At 40.0% G+C, this 20,980-nt stretch overlaps 1 protein-coding gene across 22 annotated transcripts in view; it reads left to right on the forward strand.

Annotated features, from left to right (window-relative positions):
• mapk8ip3 (mitogen-activated protein kinase 8 interacting protein 3) overlaps positions 1 to 20,980 on the forward strand; it is a 210,818-nt gene that overhangs the window by 107,498 nt on the left and 82,340 nt on the right. For 11 of the 22 annotated variants that reach the window (XM_041229732.1, XM_041229743.1, XM_041229734.1 and 8 more), the window contains 4 exons: positions 2,933 to 2,990; positions 4,140 to 4,292; positions 13,259 to 13,279; positions 17,658 to 17,715. In XM_041229732.1, coding sequence (XP_041085666.1) covers positions 2,933 to 2,990; positions 4,140 to 4,292; positions 13,259 to 13,279; positions 17,658 to 17,715 — 290 coding nt within the window. The remainder of the gene's footprint in view (positions 1 to 2,932; positions 2,991 to 4,139; positions 4,293 to 13,258; positions 13,280 to 17,657; positions 17,716 to 20,980) is intronic. The other 11 variants (XM_041229737.1, XM_041229745.1, XM_041229749.1 and 8 more) reach the window with 1 other exon arrangement.

Here is a 20,980-nt window from a genome sequence, read left to right on the forward strand (position 1 = left end):
CCATCTATGTCTAGGCATAACACTGGGCAGCGTCACCAGAAGGATCACGGATGCGTCCAGCCACAGCTGGGGCACTGTGTGGAATGGCAGGGGTGCATGAGGGCTGTGGAACCCTCCGTGGCAGGGTCACCACATAAATCTTTTGGAACTGCGGGCAGTTTATCTGGCCCTGCAGAATTTTTTACAGGCAGTACAAGGGAGGCACATACTTGTCCGGACAGACAACACTACCGTGGTGGCTTATATAAACCACCAGAGTGGCCTCAGGTTACCCAGTCTCTATTGTGTGGCCCGCAAGCTGTTGCTCTGGGCACACAAACACCTCCTCTCACTGCGGGCGGTACACCCGCCCGGGGTGGTAAACTGGGCGGTGGACCTCCTTTCCAGGAGTTCCCAGTGACTCAGAGTGGAGGCTTCACCCCAAGGTGGTGAGCCTCATTTAGGACAGGTTCAGAAGAGTAGAGATAGATCTTTTTTTCTCCCAGGAATTGGCCCACTGCCCCCTTTGCTTCACCATAACAGGAGCCGGGGACCATCTGGCAGTAGATGCCTTGGCACACCAGTGGCTGAGGCAACTGTTGTATGCCTTCCCACCGCTCACAGTGCTCCTGCTGTGTCTAAAAAAAATTAGACAGGACCAGGCCAGGGTGCTATTGGTAGCCCCTTACTGGCCCAGGAGACTTTGGTTTTCAGCTCTGATGCAGCTCCTGAGCGACCAGCCTTGGAGCCTGCCCAATCACCGCGATCTGCTCAGTCAGGCGCAGGGAACCTTATGGCATCCCGACCCCACGACTTGTCCCATGGAAGTTATACTGCAATTTTGGCACGACCTATTTGACGAGGGGAAATCCCCTCTATCTGGCAGCCATTTCAGCTTGCTACATCAAAATTGACTCTGTCTCACTTCCTGGCGGGGCAGTTTTTGAAAGGAGCTCGCTAGCTTCGGCTGCCTCTGAAGGATATTGTTCCTCGCTGGCAGCTTAACACAGTGCTTGATGCACTCAAGAAGCCTCCATTTGAGCCTATACATTCAGCTTTTTGTCATTTAAAGCGGCTTTCTTGCTAGGAATCACCTCCCCTAGCGAGTGAATTTGATGCAAGCATGTTCAATTGCAATAGCCTGGTTAATTCTTTCAGAAGCCAGTACAAAGGTTACGCTTTGTACCAATCCTGCTATTTTGCCTAAAACCATCTTAGCATCCTACATCAACCAGTCTGTGGAATTGGAGGCTTTCCATCCACCTCCTTTCCAGTCTGACAGGGAGTGACTCTGCCCTGTGCGGGCACTAGCGTATTATGTGGACAAGACACAAAGTTGGAGGCAATCTGAACAGTTTTTTGTCTGTTATGTGGCTAAGTCCCATGGGCAAGCCCTGTCTAAAAATAGATAACAGACACAGTCAGGACTGCCTATGAGCGAGCCAACTTGCCACTCCAGAAAAGCTCATTTCCCATTCTACCAGGGGCATGGCAACTTTGTGGGCTTTGTTCCAGGGTGCACCTGGCAACTATATTTGCAATGCAGTGGTTTGGGCAACTCTCCATACCTTTACAAGTTTCTAACAACTAAATGTCATGGATCCCAAAAACTCTGGCTTTGGAATTAGTGCGTTGAGGGCAGCTTCAGGGTCAACCCTTACAACATAACATATAGAGGTGAGTTCTCCCTCAATTTTTAGCCCTAGCTACTTGTTACTTTGGTTCCGAATGGTAACACACAAGGCAGCCTTGGCTTAGCCTTGTAGCAGTCTGGTCGTTCTGCAGTATTGCCTTTGGTACACTCACCCATTCAGTAATGGTTCATACTTGATAGGGAACATTCGGTTCCCTGAAATAGAAATGTAACCATTAACCTTCAAGGTCGCTGCGTCCATGGTTGCAGCATGTTATTCTAGTATCTGTATCTGCAGTCCTCTTGTGCTCTCGGAGGCGAGCAGGGCTGCGTCACGGCCGCTTGCACGGAATTTGGGAATTCTATTCAGGTTCGGTATCTTTACAGGTAAACACCCATTCAGTAATGATTACAGTTCTTATTTCAGGGAACCATGGTTATGATAATAACCCAACGTTTTTTGGCCACAAATTCTGACAGTGTGAAATACTGGCGTGTATATGGAGTGTTCTTCATTTTACTCCAAAGAAAACATTTCTACAAGGGTGACTTCCAGCAATTCACTATTTCAGATTATTTAGAAGTTGGGTCCTTTATTGCGCATTAAAATGATTTGTCTGTCTTTGAATAAGGAACAATGATCTAATTAGGGATTCATACCCATGTCCAAAGCAGGGGTGGTTAGATCCTTTCCAGGGGCGTAGATGGGGTTCATGAATATGCATAACAGATCCCAATGCTTTAGACACCAGGCAGTCAATGCTCCTTGAGTCCCTCTCCTCTGTTACAGCTCCAACCCTGTCATTGCTTCCTTGAGGGGGGGGAGTCTTGGGGAAGGCTGTCTCCATTATTCCATATTGTGGGTATTTACCACAGTGCGTGTTCTCATTATTTATTTATTTTCCGCTGCTTTTTGCAAACATTTATTTTAAAATGCATTTAGTACCATGCTAAAGAAAGTTTTCAGTTAGCATGCATTATTTCCAGGTAGTCCTAGGTCATTTAACCTTATCATGGCTGCTAAATATGTCTGTCATTTTGGGGAAGCAGCTCGATGCTTATCCTAAAAAAAGAAATGATTACCCTTCAAAAAAAAAAACACCTCTGCAAGTTTTTCAGACCTGCACATAGCTAATGGATGTGCTTAACAGGGTTTCTGAAATGAGTGTATTAGCTTGAACCATGGTAAATCTTATACTTCAGTGTGCTCATACATGGAGTCAGCTATAGTGCTTTGAACAGGTGGCAGGGTTTAGCTTGGGTTTAGAGTAAGAGTGTACTCTCAGGCTGTCTGTTAATGGTGTGTGGGTTCTCTTGTAGGGATGGGGAAAGAAGTGGAGAACCTTCTGATAGAGAACACACAGCTTCTGGAGACCAAGTAAGATCCTACAAGCTAAACTTCTTCACTTGATTGATACTCATTTATTTATCATGAGAGTATTTACTAACAACCCTGAGGTATCTGCACACATTTGCTGTAAAATCACAAACCACGACAGTAAACACCTGCTAATTCAAATCATCTGTGACCACACTCTGTTTCGAGTTCTGATTTTAATATGTACTAATTGAAACTATCTGAGACCAGGTGCTGTTTAGTGTGCCGATTTTAAGATGTACAATACTAGAAATGTCTTGTCTAGTCTTTATGTTTTTGATCATTATATTTCACTAATAATCAGTAACAACCCATAGAAAAAAACGTATAGAGACAGTTGAAATTGTTCAACAGACTTTTCAGATTACTGCTCTTTTAGGGTAGTGGTAGCACTGAATAGACAGTTCAGATTGTAGGTCTCTTAGGAGAAGCACTAATTACACAGTTCATATTGTAGGTCTCTTAGGAGAAGCACTAATTACACAGTTCATATTGTAGGTCTCTTAGGAGAAGTACTGAATAGACAGTTCAGATTGTAGGTGTCTTAGGGCTGGGGGTAGCAACGAATAGTGGACGAGTCGAATAGAAAGGTGACAGTCGGTCTCACACAGCATTTGCGAAGCGTGTGGTTTCTGATGAATGGAAGTGCAGTTGTGGTTCAATCAATTAACATGGAAATGATATTTTAGAATATTAATAAATAGCTATAAAAAAAACTTCCAAGATGTTTTAAAATATGGGAATAGAAGTATTTTAAAACAATTATTTCACAAGCAGGGCACCCAACATACATGATTTAGTGACGTGTTTTTTAAAGTAGTCGATATAGTATAGCAGTTGTTCACTAGCTGGATGGATTATCAGGGGTTGGACTAGATTACTGTGCATTAGGGATGTGGCAACTATATTGTTAAAAAGCAAGCCTTGTGAATTGAGCATGGGTTCATCCTGAATAAAGACAAAGCCTCCAACAAGCTTATTTGTGCTTTAGGAAGAAAAAGGCACATAAACTGAAATCCACCTATGCAAATATGCTATGTGGTGACGACTCGTTGCAATAGCCTACAAATTTCTGTTTTTAGAGTGATTGCAGGTGCTAGTGCAGAGTCCTGCTTAGCACACAGAGGGCACTCATGTCTTTCCCCACAGGAATGCCCTGAACATTGTGAAGAATGACTTGATCGCCAAGGTGGATGAGCTGTCGAGTGAGCAGGAGGTTCTGCGAGGGGAGCTGGAGGCAGTGAGACAGACCAAGAGCAAGGTGGAGGGCAGGATCAAGGAGCTGGAGGAGGAGCTCCGACGGTGAGCACGAACCACACACAATATATTGTACAGTTTCTCACTGGATATAGACACGGTGACCTGCAATACTGTTCTGAAAGCTCTACCAATAGTGAGGGATATTTAATGTACTGATATATTCAAGTATCACTAGTGCTGCAGCTGGATTTGTTTTTACTGACTACACATTTTCAGCATGGTTACAGGAGAGTCTTGGTGTTGTAATGCACCACAATAGCTCAAGAGACCTGTTCACTTTTATTCCACATTTGATTAAATTGATTGTAGATAATACAATAATTCCATGAATCTTATCTGTTGTGCACTTGTTATAGATCTCTGGTACGTGTAGGTTTGAAAGGAACATGATAAACACAATATATGGCACTGTACTTAGTTAAAAACTCTCTGTTTGTAAGCCATGCTTTCACTTAGTGTTGCACTCATTAACCAACCATCTGATTCCCCGATTTAATGACATGCTTTCAGCCAGTAACGTGACACTGCTGCAAGTTATTATCATAAATATCAACATCAATCGAGACTCCAACATCTTGAGATAAAGATCATTTTGAGAGCAGTCTTTTAAAGCATTAACATAAGCATATTTACGTTTGTCTTGCAGCTGATTCTCTGATTTATTTACCTCAGTAAAAACCCATTTCACATTCGTGCAGAGCTCGCTCGGGTTTTATTTCCCTTTTAAAAACAACCATTTCAGAAATATCATCATCTCAAGCATTTTGAAACTAGTAAAAATGTAATTAAAATATTAATTTATACACATTAAGGGTAATACACATTAAGGGTATAATATAGTAATTGAAGAAGACATACCATATACATTTTTCTTTTGAGTTTATTCATCATGTGACTTCACTCACATGTCTGAAACTCAGCATGGTGGCTGCACCAACAAAGAAACAAAATGAAAATCAGATTTTCTATACGAGGATGGTAGGATACTATTCTGCAAGTTTTGCTGTCATTCAAATGATCATGTACAAGTCAATACCATCAGAGATCACATTGCCAGTCAAACACATAGAGAACAAGAAAGCAAATAAGGCGGCAGCAATGGCAAAGCACTGCATTCTTCTATACTGAAAAACTTTCAGCACTGTCCACACTAGATAACCGATCTCGAGAACCATACTCAAAAATGTTTTTATTAATCCAGCTCAAAGCATCCACACTGGAGTACCATTTCATATTTAGCCAGGCTTAATGCGAACACACACTATTAAAATAGTTTGATTACAGTTCCTAGCAGCACAATGAACAGTGGAAATGAATACGATAGTATCCCACCATGCACTGTATTTTATTTTAAAAATAATGTATTATGCCCCACATTAACAGAGGTCCATATTGCTAAAAAATAAATAAAACATGTTTTTTGGAAAAAGTAAGTGTGAACACTGACAAATAGGGCTTTTTGGGTTTTTTCATTTTTAATCAGGTGACATCCCTTTAAACAAATTGAGGTGATTCTGTTTCATAATGAAACTCAAAAAAAGCTGTTAATTACAAAGCAGTATTTGCTTTTACCTTGATATGACAAATGACGTGAATTGTTCATCCCTGGTCCTACTTTTAACTCGCATTTCATTTTTGCGGTCGCCTAATTTAACATTGTGCATTTGTTATTTTCCTCACTACTTTAACAGAGATATCTGGATGTATTTTTTTAAACATAAAAATGAATACCTAGTACAGAATGTACACTGATAGCAAGTCCTGCAGACGCCTATTCTGAGTATTTAGCCAAACGTATGCATTTTGGGATATTGGAGGATACGTAGATTACAGCGTCTAAACTTCTGATAAACCGCATACCTGGTACGATCTAATTTAGAACCAGACACGACACAACCCCTGAGGGTGTCTCATGTCCAGTTCTTGAGTACGGTATTAAAAGCAGTGTAGTGTAGACGCTAACATATTTAGCACTTTTAAGCCAGTTTAAAGGCAACTAATACAGTTTATTAAAGGCATAGTGTGGGCAGGGCCAAAGATTTAAGGTACTGTACTGCATTCAAGGTGGGCTTTCTTGAAGTAGGAAAGCCAAATTAATTGTATGTTTAATTATTGTTTTGTTTATTTCAATCCATGTTACCTACCTTTAATAAAGATTAAACCATGACCATTTCTTAATTAAATTATATTTTCTGACGAAGAAACAAGTTCAAAGCTATTTTTCTAGCTATACATTCCTTAAAGGAAATTGATCGCTTTACTGTGTAATGGATGTAGTCACTGCAATACACACTGTTTGCTTCTTAAAGACTGTCAGGAGACACACCTCTTATTAAACTTAGCAAATAACAAGGCAGAATTAGCGAAGAAACAATTGGGAGGATTAATTCTGCGTTTACATTGAACGGGGCACTTTTTAAATTACAGTCGGGTAATACACAGCAGTGAACCTGTTTAGAGCAATGAGTCAGTCAACACGCCTTGATCAGTGTTTCATATTTTATTATGGTTATTGTAATGCCAGTAAAATGCTAAACTTCATTTGTGGAGTGCTGTACATAGGATTGCTCTCACATGACACTGCTAGACTGTTACTAAACTGTTTCATATTTGTTATTGTTATTGTAATGCCAGCAATAAGATAAACAGGTCTTTTCAAAACATTTATAGACTGAACTACAGTGTTAGTGAGAGACTGTAAATATGATTCTCACAAAGTGCTGGGCATTTGTTTTCTGAACTATTATAATATAATTCTTAGGTTTTCCTGCTTATTTTAATGCCAGCAATGAGCCAAGTGATGTCTATAAACATTGTAACAGGTTTGAAGTGTCTTCAGGTGCTTATTACAGCAACAAGAGTCTGATTAAACAAACTCTTGGCTTTAATAAAAATAAATTATTGTGGTAATATTAATGTACTTATTTTAACTATCAACATTATATTTTTGTTCAAGTGCCATGTTTATACCACGCCTTGAAATTCGAGTGATGTGAGCTATTTCACTCAATGCTTTTCCTTCTTTATGCAAGTCAAGGTTGTTATAATAGTAGAAAACAATAGTGGAGGCTTTGAGTAAATTGTTGATGCTAATAATGTATCAGAGTAGAAAAAGACGTCATGTCTGAGACTTTTGCACAGCAGAGATATAATATATATATATATATATACATACTGCTGTGGGTGTTGTCGAGTGTTTGAAAACGAGACATGCTGTGGGTGTTGTCGAGTGATTGATAAAGAAACATTTTGTGTTTGAATTGAAAGTGATGGTCTCAAGGAGTCGAATGGGTCAAAGTTCAAGTATATTTTCCTCTAGAGGAATTATCACTTTTTGACATCACTACTGTGGTATTATGCCTTCCATATATATATATATATATATATATATATATATATATATATATATATATATATATATATATATATATATATATTGTGAGATAGCAGGGAGGGGGTTAAAATTCCTCCCTGCTAGAACCATGTGAAAATGCACTGTCGGGTGAATTGGGCTAATGGGTGTTAATTGTTTTAATTGTTTTATTGTTTAGTTAATCCCTTGCACCTGGTGCTAATTGTAAATTGGAGCCAGGTGCAGGGTATTTAAGAGAGGCAGCCAGTTTGCTCAGGGCTGCTGAGTGAAGGGCCCGACTGCGTGTGTGTCCAGTCGTATTGAAGAGAGTATTGAGAGAAGCCAGTTTGTGTTTTGGTGTTTGTCAGGTAAACGGCTTAGCCGGCTTAGCTTGGCAATTTCACCACGTTAGCAAGCGATATATATATATATATATATATATATATATATGATATATAGATATATATAATATCTTAAACATACCAGTCATGGTTGTTTTCAAACTCATGTTTTTTGAAACCAGGTTTTTCATGATTATCTATGCTTTTAACTGTATAAACTTGTCTATAAATAATTAATATTTCATTATATGATACATGTACTTATATAAGGTGATAATCATAAGTGAATTGCATTCAAAAGTTTTATTTTTAAATGAAAATGTAAATCTTGTCAATTTCAATGAAGTGGTCACCCAAAGCAAGGGGATTTCAATCTGAAGACCAGGTCAGTTAAAAGTCTGAAATGTGTATAACACGGTGTTAGAACTCTGGCCTAAGTATAAAAGTGTCTTTATTAGATGTTCTCTGAGTTAACTAGCATGTTACATAATTAACCTTTTGTCCTGATTAATTAATTAACCTTGTGTTACCTAATTAACCTTTTAACCCCATTCCTGAATGTAAGGGAGCAGAAAATGGCAAAATACGCTCAGTTAAGCAAAGAAAAAAGACAGTCTGTAATTACTTTAAGAAATGTAGGTCAATCTTTAAGACAAATCGCAAGAACTTTGCAAGTGTCTGTAACTGCTATGGCCAAGACCATCAAACGATTTGAAGAAACTGGCACTCATGAGGACCGAGCAAGGTCAGGCAGGCCAAGGGTGACCTCAGAATCAAAGAACAAGTTCATTCGAGTCATAAGTCTGCGAAACCGTTGATTAACTGCCCCTGAAATACAAGCTCAGCTAAATGCTACTAGAAGTACAGATGTTTCAACATGAACTGTTCAGTGGAGATTGCGTGAAACTGGCCTAACTGAAAGAATTGCTGCAAAGAAACCATTGTTAAGAGTGCAGAATAAGAGGAAGAGACTTGCCTGGGCCAAAAAACACAGAAACTGGACGTTTGAGGAGTGGAGGTCGGTCTTATGGACCAATGAGTCAAAATTTGAAATATTTGGGTCCAACCGGCAAGTATTTGTAAGACGCAGAGAGGGTGAGCACGTGAGTTCTGCATGTGTGGTTCCCACTGTCAAGCATGGAGGAGGCAGTGTCATGGTCTGGGGTTGCTTTGCTGGTGACAGAGTTGGTGATCTTTACCAAGTCCATGGCAAGCTCAACCACCATGGCTATCATAGCATACTTCAGAGGCATGCCATTTCATCAGGATTATGGCTAGTTGGGCAGTCCTTCATTCTTCAGCAAGATAATGACCCGAAACACACATCAAAGTTGTGCAAAAACTATCTGAAGAAGAAGGAAAGTGAAGAACAACTCAATCTAATGACCTGGCCTGTCCAGTCTCCAGACCTCAATTCCATAGAACTTGTATGGGACGAACTGGACAGAAGTGTCAAAGCAAAGCTACCCACAAGTGCCCTACATCTCTGGGAATTGCTGCAGAAGAACTGGGAAGACATGTTGGGTGATTTCCTGCTAAAACTTTTTAACTGAATGCCTTGTGTTTGTGAGGCTGTTATTAAGGCAAAGGGTGGCTATTGTGAGGAATCCAAGATTTAGAGACAATTTTCAATTTTCTTGAACATTGCTTTGATGCTTCTTATGTTTTGTTTTGTATATTGTAACATGTGTTTTCATTTTCAAGTATTTACAGAAACGTATACAGCGTAAAACATTGTCAATTATGAAAAAAACCTAGTTTCCAGCAAGTGTACTCAAACTTTTGACTGGTACTGTGTGTGTGTGTGTGTGTGTGTGTGTGTGTGTGTGTATATATATATATATATATATATATATATATATATATATATATATATATATATATATATATATATAATATAAACATAAAACTGATTATTAGAATTCTGCATGCTGATTGGTCCATCAGTGTTCCAATCCATTACAATATCCAGCACAATGTCACGATTGGGAACTACTTAGGAACAAAGGCAAATTACTGGATTTGTGCAAAACACATATCACTGCACCACCAAAATTAAAGACAACACCTGTCAAAATACCTGCTGTCATGGAAGATACTGAACACATCAAGGTGTCTTGTCATATCCTCCAGTTTATATTAATGTGCACAAGAACCAGTTTGCTATTTTAAACAAGATGCTGATTTGGTATTTTATTTGTAGTACATCTCAGTCATTTTCTGTACCTTCGGTCGGATCCAGTTGTCAGATATTCAGTTTTATTTTCCTCCTTTAGTTGGTATCAGCCGTCGTTTTGTGAAACTGACTCTTCATTCATTTTTAACTGTGGCTATTTTTCTATTTTTCAACAGTATTTACATTGCTGCACACAATGTCTTAACCGTCCGACCTTTCTTCACTGTCTCTTCTCCTCTACTACTGTGCACTCATTCTCTTTACAGGTACAATCATGTAACATTGACATGCTAGAAATAAACTAAAAATGAAATGAATACCACAAAACAAACTAATTGGGCTGTTAAATGCTTAAATGACTGGCCTTCTAAATAAACAAAGAAATACAATTTGACTTTAAATTAATTACTTAATAATTAATAATCTTCATCCCAACAAAGCATCTTAAACTTTTGCGCTGTTACCAAATTCTAATAATCAGTTTATATATATATTGCTGTAATATAAGCTAGAGCCAATGGGAGTGAGTTACCTAGCAACAATGTTCACAGATACACCTGATGCACCTCACAGATACACAACTAAGCAAGGTTTTTTTGTCAAGAAAATGAACAGAAAAATGAACTAAAACACATCTAGCAAGGTTTTTATAGTTATTTGAAGTCTTTATTAAAAAAATGAAAATATTTTATTTGAATATTATTTTTAGTTCATATGGACTCTTTTCTGTTGTGGAAGGTTATACCTCAATGTTAATAAATCTTTAGAAACTTGTGGCAAAGTGGTTAGTAGTGCACAGGTGGAGAGGTGATGCAGTGCTCAGACAACGACAATAACGCAGTGTTCACTGTCCAGACAGTTCTTTTTAATTGGACACAGCAATGTGTAGTTGCACAGTTAAGCAAAACAGGGTTTCAGTCCCAAAACAATAATACAGTAATACAAGCACGACTCTGCGTCCTTTCTTGCGGTGCTCCAGTGCTGGTGGTGAATACACCATTATTGGTGACTCGTGCAGTATTTGAAATCTCCCGGTTGTTAGTCGTCTACTAAATACAAATAAACGGTGATTAACAAAACAAATACAAACACTCATGGTTTCGTTTTACACAGTTTTCTTTACAGGTCCTTGCATTAACCAAAACAAAGGAACAGATTGCATCATCACATCCCCTAAAATAGCCTTAGTCACGCCCCCTCCTATAGCTTGTTCAATCACATCTCCTCCAATCCATAACTGACACATTACTCGCCGTACTAGGGCGATGACTTCTGGTATTGTGACTCAGCCTCCTTCCTGGATGGCCAGCTTCTGACTGACCCTGGAATGAACTGCCGAACCAGCCAGTATGATGCACACTGTTCCTGTTATACAGCGCCCTCACAGGTTGGGAGGGAGATTATTGACTAGGATTCATTCACAGTCTGTCACAAAACTATATAGATTTGCCCTTTCTTTTTTATAAAATGTTTATAAATCAGTTTTATAAAAGCAATAAGGCACTTGAGGGCATGGGTTGTGCTGGATATTGTCACTTCTTGGTTGGTTGCAGGAACTCAACTGCGTTTCACACCTAACAACACACCAAGAAGTGACACTATCCAGCAGAACCCATACCCTCTCGTGCCTTATTGCTTAACACGATCATACTGAATTGTACGAGAGATGAAAGTAACAAAAAGTAAATAATACAATGCAAACTTATCTATTAACAAAAAATGTAATCTATCAACAACAAAACCACCCTTCTTTTCCTTCATATTGGCGCACCTTTTTTTTGTTTTGTTTTGTTTTTTACAAAAGGACAAAGTGGAAAGGCAAAATGCGCTGTTTGTGGTGTTTCAATGAGCTTTTGTGGCAATATCGGCAACCTGCTGGATCGACTTTAGTAAGCCAGCACCCAACAAAACAAGACAGCGGGAACACAAGTAAAAAAAAAAACTAAAGGAAGCAACACCTTCAGTGGCAGCTTATTTTGGAAATAAAGTTGATCCAAAAAGTGTAAGAGCAAAATAAATAACAGGCCTGATAGTGGTTGTTGTCACAGAAGATGTCACACCTGTTAATATAGTAGAGGGAGCTGCGTTTGAAAATCTGATTGTGAATCTTGCTCATGGCTATGAAATGCCCTGTCGAAAGACAATCTTCAAATTCATTACTCTGGACCACAAACGTGTAAAGGAAAAGTCAGGAGTGTAATTCAATATCCATCACTACCGATGTATGGACAAGCTTAGAAGCATTTTTAACAGTCACTTGCCAATATGAAGCAAAACCTGGGAACTCGAGTCAAAAGAATTGCGACACAAAAATTACACAAGAGACACACAGCTGTGAATTTAGAAGAAGCGATCAATCAGATAAACACAGAGTTTGAAATGGCTACAAAAGTAATAGCTTGTATTTATGACAATGCGGCCAACGTGTGCAGAGAAATGTCTTTGCTTTCTGTAAGCGAGCATGCTGTGGTACTTTTTGTTAGCATGGCAAGTGTGAGCTGGCAGGGCACAATAAAAATCTCTGCATTCAGAAAAGCTTGGAGGATGTACGACAAGTCCATATGTTAGTGGCAGCAGCAAGGAGACTGGTTGCACATTTTAAAAAGAGTGAGATGGCAACAACTGCTTTAAATAGGAAATGCTGAACACAGAAAAAGCACCACTGAAATTAATACAGGACGTACAAACAAGGTGGAACAAAGTTTATTATATTGTGACGAACTTGGTTCCCGGAGACAGGCGCCTGATACAGTGCAAGGCAATCCACACACAGGTGGAGGGCGGGCGCGAACCCGGGACCTCTCATACTAAAGCATAGCGCCGATACCGCTGTACAAAAGAGCCTGCTCCCTTGCAAGGAGCGTATATCGTGCTTATGTCACCTACCAGCCCTGCTGCTGCCCTCCCCATGCATGCTACAATATGTTTGAATGTCTTCTTGAAACGTGTTCAGCAAAGCAGGGATGGTTGTGAACAAACTCAATTCTTCTCTGAAAACAGAGAATGTGGTTGCCGTAATATTTCTGAATAAAAACAGAAAATAAGCTATGGAGAGAGCACAGACTTTGTTATGTTGGACTTGTAAATAGTTATTCTTGTGTTCCCCGTTGAAGTTTTTTTTTTTTTTTCTCTAATCCAGTTGCTGTCAAGACATCATAAGGTAAGACAGTAATATTTGTAATGTTTTATTAACTTTTTATGGGGGAACCTCACCAACAGAGTGACTAGACAGAAATAGTTAGAAATGTGTAGTTTTAAGTTCAGCTGGAGAACATTTACTTTTCGTGATTAGAGGTGATGAAAATACACCCACTCGATATATCGCGGGTGTCAGGGTTCAAAATAAATCCACTAATTAATATTGAGGGCCGCGATATAGTGAGAGACCCATAAAAATAAATAGGCTAACAAATAAATTACTGTACAACCACTCCATCGTTTTATCGGGTGCGTCAGGGTCCAGTATAAATCCTCCACGCAACCTGCTTTTTCTCATTTTTCCTATAAAAAGCAGCACACCGTTTTAATTCATACCGCAGATAATTGCTTCTCATCAACTTCAGTCTCCAATTAATTTCATGAGTCTTCCTCTCCTTTCTCAATTGCACAAGCCCGCTGCATTAAAATTATCCATTCCCATCATAGAGACTTGTTGCCAGGGAGCTGACATCACTGCCTTGTGATGTTTGCTAGTCCAATGCTGCCACGTGTGAAGATCTTGTTGGCTAAAATAAAAACTGCTTCAGCAAGTAGATATTTAATTTGCTTTGTGTTATTGTGCAATACATGTATATGATAACAGTAAGATAGTAATGCTTTGTATTTAATTGTTTTGCCTATTTTTGTTTGTGATGTGCAGTACAAAATATTGTATATGTATATTGCAGCTAAAGCATACGCAGTTAGACAGTAAAAATTGGGAGCCAACTCCAGGACTGATCTGAATCCGCAGTGTAGCAAGGGGTGGGTGTATACATACTTATTATTTACGTGTTTCTTTTGTGTTCTGAAAAAGCGATGCATCAGTGCATCGGGTCTTTATGAAAACGGTGCATCTATAGTAAAAAAAAAACACTATCGTCCCAGCCCTAAACCAAATGATCCTTGAGAACCTGGTCAGACGAACCAGCGTAAGAGAGAAAAGAATCTCAACGGGCACAAGCCTGGAGTTAAACGGCCAAGAGCTTGTGAGAGAACTGTGTGGGACACAGTAAACACGGATCTCTGTTTTGCTTTGGAAAGGTTAAGTGGAATAGTTGAAAAGAAGCTGGATAAATTTGGGGACATCATCTATGCATATGGAAGCAAGAGGGATCTACAGGACACAGTTTGTGTTGGAGAAGTTAGATAACAAGCAGTGAAAGGGTTTGAAGAGCATAGACAGCAGCGCGTTGCCGGGCAAACTGAAAGTCTGGTTCTTTTAGTTTGGTCTACTGCCAAGATTGCTGTGGCCACTGACTGTACAAGGTTTCCTTGACAACAGTTGAGAAGCTGGAAGCTTTAATCAGTTCAAGAAATGGTTAGGAGTTCCACACTGCCTCTGCAGAGTGGGACTTTATGGTAAAGGAATACTGCAGCTACCAGTCTCTGACTAACCGATGAGTTTAAGTGCGCCAAGGTCCGACTGGAAATGACATTAGTAGATTCATGCGACAAATGCGTAAGGAAGGCAGCACCTGTGTTGAAACCTGGAAGTAGGCAGCAAAGAAAGCTGTGGAAGATGCTAAGGGATGTGAATCGGTGATATTATGGGGCAAGTTCAGCATGGAAGAGCGGGTCTTGGTCTCAGTTCAGCTCCTCCTACATGGCACAAGGCAACCCCAGCTCAACGGAGGAAGCTGGTAGTCTCAACGAGGTGCAAAAGCAAGAGGAGAGGATGAAGTGTGTAAAGGCCATTTCCCAGGCCAAGCAGGGAGAATGAATGGGATGGAAGAGTGTGAAGCAGCACAAGATTGGCTGGCAAGACCTATGGACAGTGGAACAGAGCAGGATCAGTTTCCTCATCAGATCAACATATGATGTTCTCCCATCACCACAGAACCTAAACCTCTGGGTTGGTGAGGATCCCCCGTGTCCTTTGTGTTCATCACCTCCAACATTAAGGCACATTTTGACAGGATGTAAGATGGGTCTTAGCCAAGGATGGTTTACTTGGCGCCATGACCAGGTGCTGCAATGTTTGCCCATAGCACTGGAAGACAAGCGTAACCTGACCAGTAAGTTGCCACCAGTTCCATCAAAGCATTACACACAAAAGACTATTCCTCCATCCAGGAGAGCAACCACCAAGAAAAGATGTTAAACCAAGCCTCACCCAGGACAACTGGAAGCTGCTAGAGACTGGAAAATGCTAGCAGATGTTGGTCAACAGCTTATTTTTCTACCTGAGATTGCCACCACTAACATTCGACCAGACATTGTCTAGTGGTCTGAATCAGCATGCCTTGTTCATGTGGTAGAGTTAACAGTGCCATGGATGCTGTGGATGAGGCATATGAGAGGAAAAAACTTCAGTATGCTCAACTAGCTGCTAAAGTGGAACAGCGAGGATGGAGAGTCTGGGTTTACCCAGTGGAGGTGGGTTGTCAAGGATTTGTGGCACACTTTACAACCCGGTTTCTCAGAGATGTTGGGTTGAGTGGCCAAGAGTTGTGTCGCACAGTGAAGAACTTATCTGAAGTTATCACAATAACTTATCACAATAAATGTCTTGTTTAAATTTAAAGTGAATTTAAAATTGTTGAGATACTTGTGTTGGAATATTATTTCAATATTGTGTAATGTGACAAAAATATATTAAAAGGTTTAATATTTGGCTGAAGACTGATAATTTACAGTTTCTCAGTCAAAATAGCAAGTTTGTCAGTATCTAAAAAGCTTAGCAGGAATGTTGGTTTGCACAGATATGTTCTGCATTTCACACAGGCAATGTTTGTCTTATTGTCATTGCTTAAAGGGTAAAAGTTGCATCTTGCAAGTTGTTTTGCCAATGCCAGCTGCTGCAGGCAGAGATGCACCAGCTCCTTTTTCCTGGACATTGTGGATAAGAGCCATTGCTGCAGGAGCTCGAGGCATTCTAGATGTGAACACTCTGCATCAATACAGCTTGCCAGCCTTCCACAAAATGTTTATATCAGTCCGAAGGACAAAAGCATTGCATGCCGACACATCTGCTGTATTGTATAGCTGGTTGCTGTGAGTTTATCCAGGTTGTCAACTTCCCCGTTCGTGAAATAATTATATTTTCTTCATGAATACACAGCTACATAGATAAATATGTTTGTATTCAAGATTAGTTCTAAAAAAAAAAAAACACCTGAAAGTTATTATTTTCTATTTATTCTTATTTTTTCAATTTGACCCAGTGGCAAAGTGGCTGCTGATAGCGAACGGTGTAGGGGTGATGCAGTGCAGGAATAATCACAGGCAGACAATTATAATCCAGTGTAGAAAAGGGTGCTTTATTTTGTAATTCCCGGTCTGACGAGCAAACAATAAACCTCTTGCAGTATGCACCAATGTGTAAAGCATGGAGGAAAATGATATAAATGGTTTTGCAAACCAAATAATAACACACATTATCCGCCCCACAATAATAAAATACACGGTCACCAGTACAGGTGCGTGCTGTAGGGCTCGCGGTGGGTGATAACAATTTTAAACAGTGATTGAAGTGCAGTGTTGATCCGGTTTTGTGCTGGCCCTAGGCGACAGCTTTGGATACGTTCTTAGCTGTATAGTGATACACAAACACAGACAGACACGTGTACAAAACACGAATATTTCTGCAACGCTTTCTCTGCGTCACTCACGGTCCTTCTAGTTTCTCACACGAAAACCAAGCGAAGGAAAAGATTTGCGATTCTCCGTCCCCTTTATGCTATCACGCATGACCCCTTGGTAAATGATTGCAGTTGTCTCTATTGCCTGAAGCTGCTACATCGTTTACCTTTCGGGTCAGTACATTCCTGCACCGGAGTCTCGCCTTCTTCCAGGTTGACCAACTTCCCGACCATGTAAATGAACTGTCAGGCCAGTCCGTCCAAAGACTTCCCCTTTCGCTACTTAGCGCAGGTCGGGAGGGAGATTTAGAACCAGAACTCATTATATTTCTACCACAGACCCCAAGCTAGGAAAAGTCGTGCAATATTATAGGTGGAGGAAGAGTTTACAGTCAATGGAAACAAGTGTTGGATCAAGTAGACCCAAATCATAAGAGGAGAGTTAAGCTAAAGTAGTACCAGATACCATGCTTTAAAATAATACAACTTGCTATAGCATGTATTTCTTTAGATTAGAGAATTGGAGAATAATGTAGCTACTGGGAGTGCATAGCAGGTAGGATTTATAGAAAATAATTTGTTAGCTACAATTACTGTTATGATGTAAGGTTGGAAAGTGAATATGAAAGCCATGTCTTTTCTTTTTCCGTTTTTCGGAACAGTCCCAATGCCTGCCTGTTTCCAGTAGTGATGAATGAAGCAGACCTATGAGTTTTCTGCGTCTTCTTGCTCATGCTGTGTGTGTTTGTGTCTCAGGGTGAAGGCAGAAGCTCTGGGTGCTCTGCAGGAGTCCAAGGACGAGGGCGTGGAAGATGTAAGTGAAAAACATTCCATGTAGAACTCAGTCAGCCTGAGAGAGCCAGGGACACACGCACACACACATACAGAAGATAGGAGAGAGTCAGTGAGAGAGCCAGGGACACACAAACACATATACAGAAGATAGGAGAGAGTCATAAGAACATAAGAAAGTTTACAAACAAGAGGAGGCCATTCGGCCCATCTTGCTCGTTTGGTTGTTAGTAGCTTATTGATCCCAAAATCTCATCAAGCAGCTTCTTAAAGGATCCCAGGGTGTCAGCTTCAACAACATTACTGGGGAGTTGATTCCACACCCTCACAATTCTCTGTGTAAAAAAGTGCCTCCTATTTTCTGTTCTGAATGCCCCTTTGTCTAAACTCCATTTGTGACCCCTGGTCCTTGTTTCTTTTTTCAGGCTGAAAAAGTCCCTTGGGTCGACACTGTCAATACCTTTTAGAATTTGGAATGCTTGAATTAGGTCGCCACGTAGTCTTCTTTGTTCAAGACTGAACAGATTCAATTCCTTTAGCCTGTCTGCATATGACATGCCTTTTAAGCCCGGAATAATTCTGGTCGCTCTTCTTTGCACTCTTTCTAGAGCAGCAATATCTTTTTTATAGCGAGGTGACCAGAACTGCACGCAATATTCAAGATGAGGTCTTACTAGTGCATTGTACAATTTTAACATTACTTCCCTTGATTTAAATTCAACACTTTTCACAATGTATCCGAGCATCTTGTTAGCCTTTTTTATAGCTTCCCCACATTGTCTAGATGAAGACATTTCTGAGTCAACAAAAACTCCTAGGTCTTTTTCATAGATTCCTTCTCCAATTTCATTATCTCCCATATGATATTTGTAATGTACATTTTTATTTCCTGCGTGCAGTACCATACACTTTTCTCTATTAAATGTCATTTGCCATGTGTCTGCCCAGTTCTGAATCTTGTCTAGATCATTTTAAATGGCCTTTGCTGCTGCAACAGTGTTTGCCACTCCTCCTACTTTTGTGTCGTCTGCAAATTTAACAAGTTTGCTTACTATACCAGAATCTAAATCATTAATGTAGATTAGGAATAGCAGAGGACCTAATACTGATCCCTGTGGTACACCGCTGGTTACCACACTCCATTCTGAGGTTTTTCCTCTAATCAGTACTTTCTGTTTTCTACATGTTAACCACTCCCTAATCCATGTACATGCGTTTCCTTGAATCCCAACTGCGTTCAGTTTGAGTCAGTGAGAGAGCGAGGGACACACACAAAATCACACTTACAGAAGATAGGACAGATTCTTGAATCAATAAGCTACTAACAACCAAACGAGCAAGATGGGCCGAATGGCCTCCTCTCGTTTGTAAACTTTCTTATGTTCTTATGTTCTTCTTATGAGAGTCAGTGAAAGAGGCAGACACACACACACAGAATTGTGAATTTTAAAATCCCTTTATTGAACAACACAAAAATGAACAAGACATTAAAGTGACTTAAATAAAACTAGTAAATTCTAGCACTTGTAATAAACAAGAATAAAACACAACTGAAACATTCTAAAAATATAAAAAAAAAACTAAAAACACACAAACATTTTTTAAAATTAAAAATTAGCTTGCCATCTTCACCCACTGCACACACCCCATCCTCAATACACCACCTCATCATAAAATTAGCCATGTCATTCATCATGCTGTAATAAGAAAAATCGACTATTACCCTGGTTACAACCAGAACTCTAAATACACACAGGCCATCACCCATACTAGTGCTGGATAGTCTGTTATTACAGGATTTTAAAATCATGAGCTTTGCTTGACCCAGGAGAAAATTAATCAGGGCACACCGATGACAATATTTAAAAGAATACTTAATACTTAAATAATAATTATTAACTCTTTAGTAAAAAGCACCCTGATGTGCGTCAGCAGGACTCCTAGAAAAATAAAAAAGGCCGGAGTCATGGCAGTCTGTGAAGAGATGGACCACGGCGGGTCAGATCTCTTCCAACACCCTCTCTATAAGTGCACCAAGTGCAGGCCCAACGCTGCAGTCAACTAGGCCACGCTCTTCCATCGCCACTCAAAACATTAAGAAAAGCTGTTTAGAATTAAAATCATCAACGTTGAAAATTCTATTAAAAAACAAAGGTTCCTCAAAAATAAAACATGTACAGAGGCTTTCATCTGTCCTTAAAATCTTACCTGTCCTTAAAATCTTATAGGCATTTAACATGTTCCTGTAAAAGCTTTCCAGCTGAGTACTAATAACTTTACTCAGGTCATTAAAAACAGCTGCTTGTCTAAGCCAAGCCCTGCAACCCTCTTGAGGAGGGACAAAGCCATGCATCTCTAGCTCAATCTGAACGAAGCGACCCGGGAGGGGATGTCAAGCCCCTTCCCCCCTTCATTTCGGGACAGGTACGGTACTGCTGGTTTCAGCCAGTGGTTTCCATCCCAAAAGAAATTAACCAGTTTACTCTGGACCTGCTCCAGCAGCCTGGGAGGGTCCAGACACATTAATCTGTGCTAAATGACGACTGTAGTGGGTGATGTCAGACCAGAACCAGGAACCAACACAAAATAAACAGGGAGGTGGAGTTTGGTGAAGCTGAGCGATTGGCTTCGCTCAGCGTTTAATAATGAAACAGACAGAAAATAAATGGTTGTACAGACAAAACACAGAGGACACGGCACTTTCGCCAAAATAAAGAGACAAACAAAACAGACTACACAGACAAACAAGGTGAGCTGATATTTAACTATTATTATTATTATTATTATTATTATTATTATTATTATTATAACCTCTGTCTCGGTACAACTGTACGTGAATTAATAAAGTGCAATTCCCTGTGCTTGCATATTATTACATTTTACTTGCACGTGAAGTGCTGTGCAATCCTTTTGCCTAAATACAAATATACATTTTAAACAACTCATGTTCCACAGACCCATTTATATCCCGTGTACCAATGACTAGACACCAACATTAACACACAACACGCAACATACAACACAAAATACACAAGGGGCGAGGCAACAGTGCCACAACATGGATTCTACCAAGTTGTTAATCACAAGGACCCTCCCCCTGAAGGATAGGCGGTTTAGCAGCCACTGCCAGCTCTGTAGTCTTCCTGCTACCTTCTCCAGCACCCCTTCCCAGTTTAATTGCATGAATGCCTGTTCCTAAATACACCTTGAGCACTTTCAATCCAATTGTATTCCACTCCAACATCTGTGGTAGGGAAGGAGGAGGCTTTCTCAGCCAGCTCCCTGCC

Source organism: Polyodon spathula, chromosome 26, assembly GCF_017654505.1.
Source record: "Polyodon spathula isolate WHYD16114869_AA chromosome 26, ASM1765450v1, whole genome shotgun sequence".
Classification (NCBI taxonomy): Eukaryota; Metazoa; Chordata; class Actinopteri; order Acipenseriformes; family Polyodontidae; genus Polyodon; species Polyodon spathula.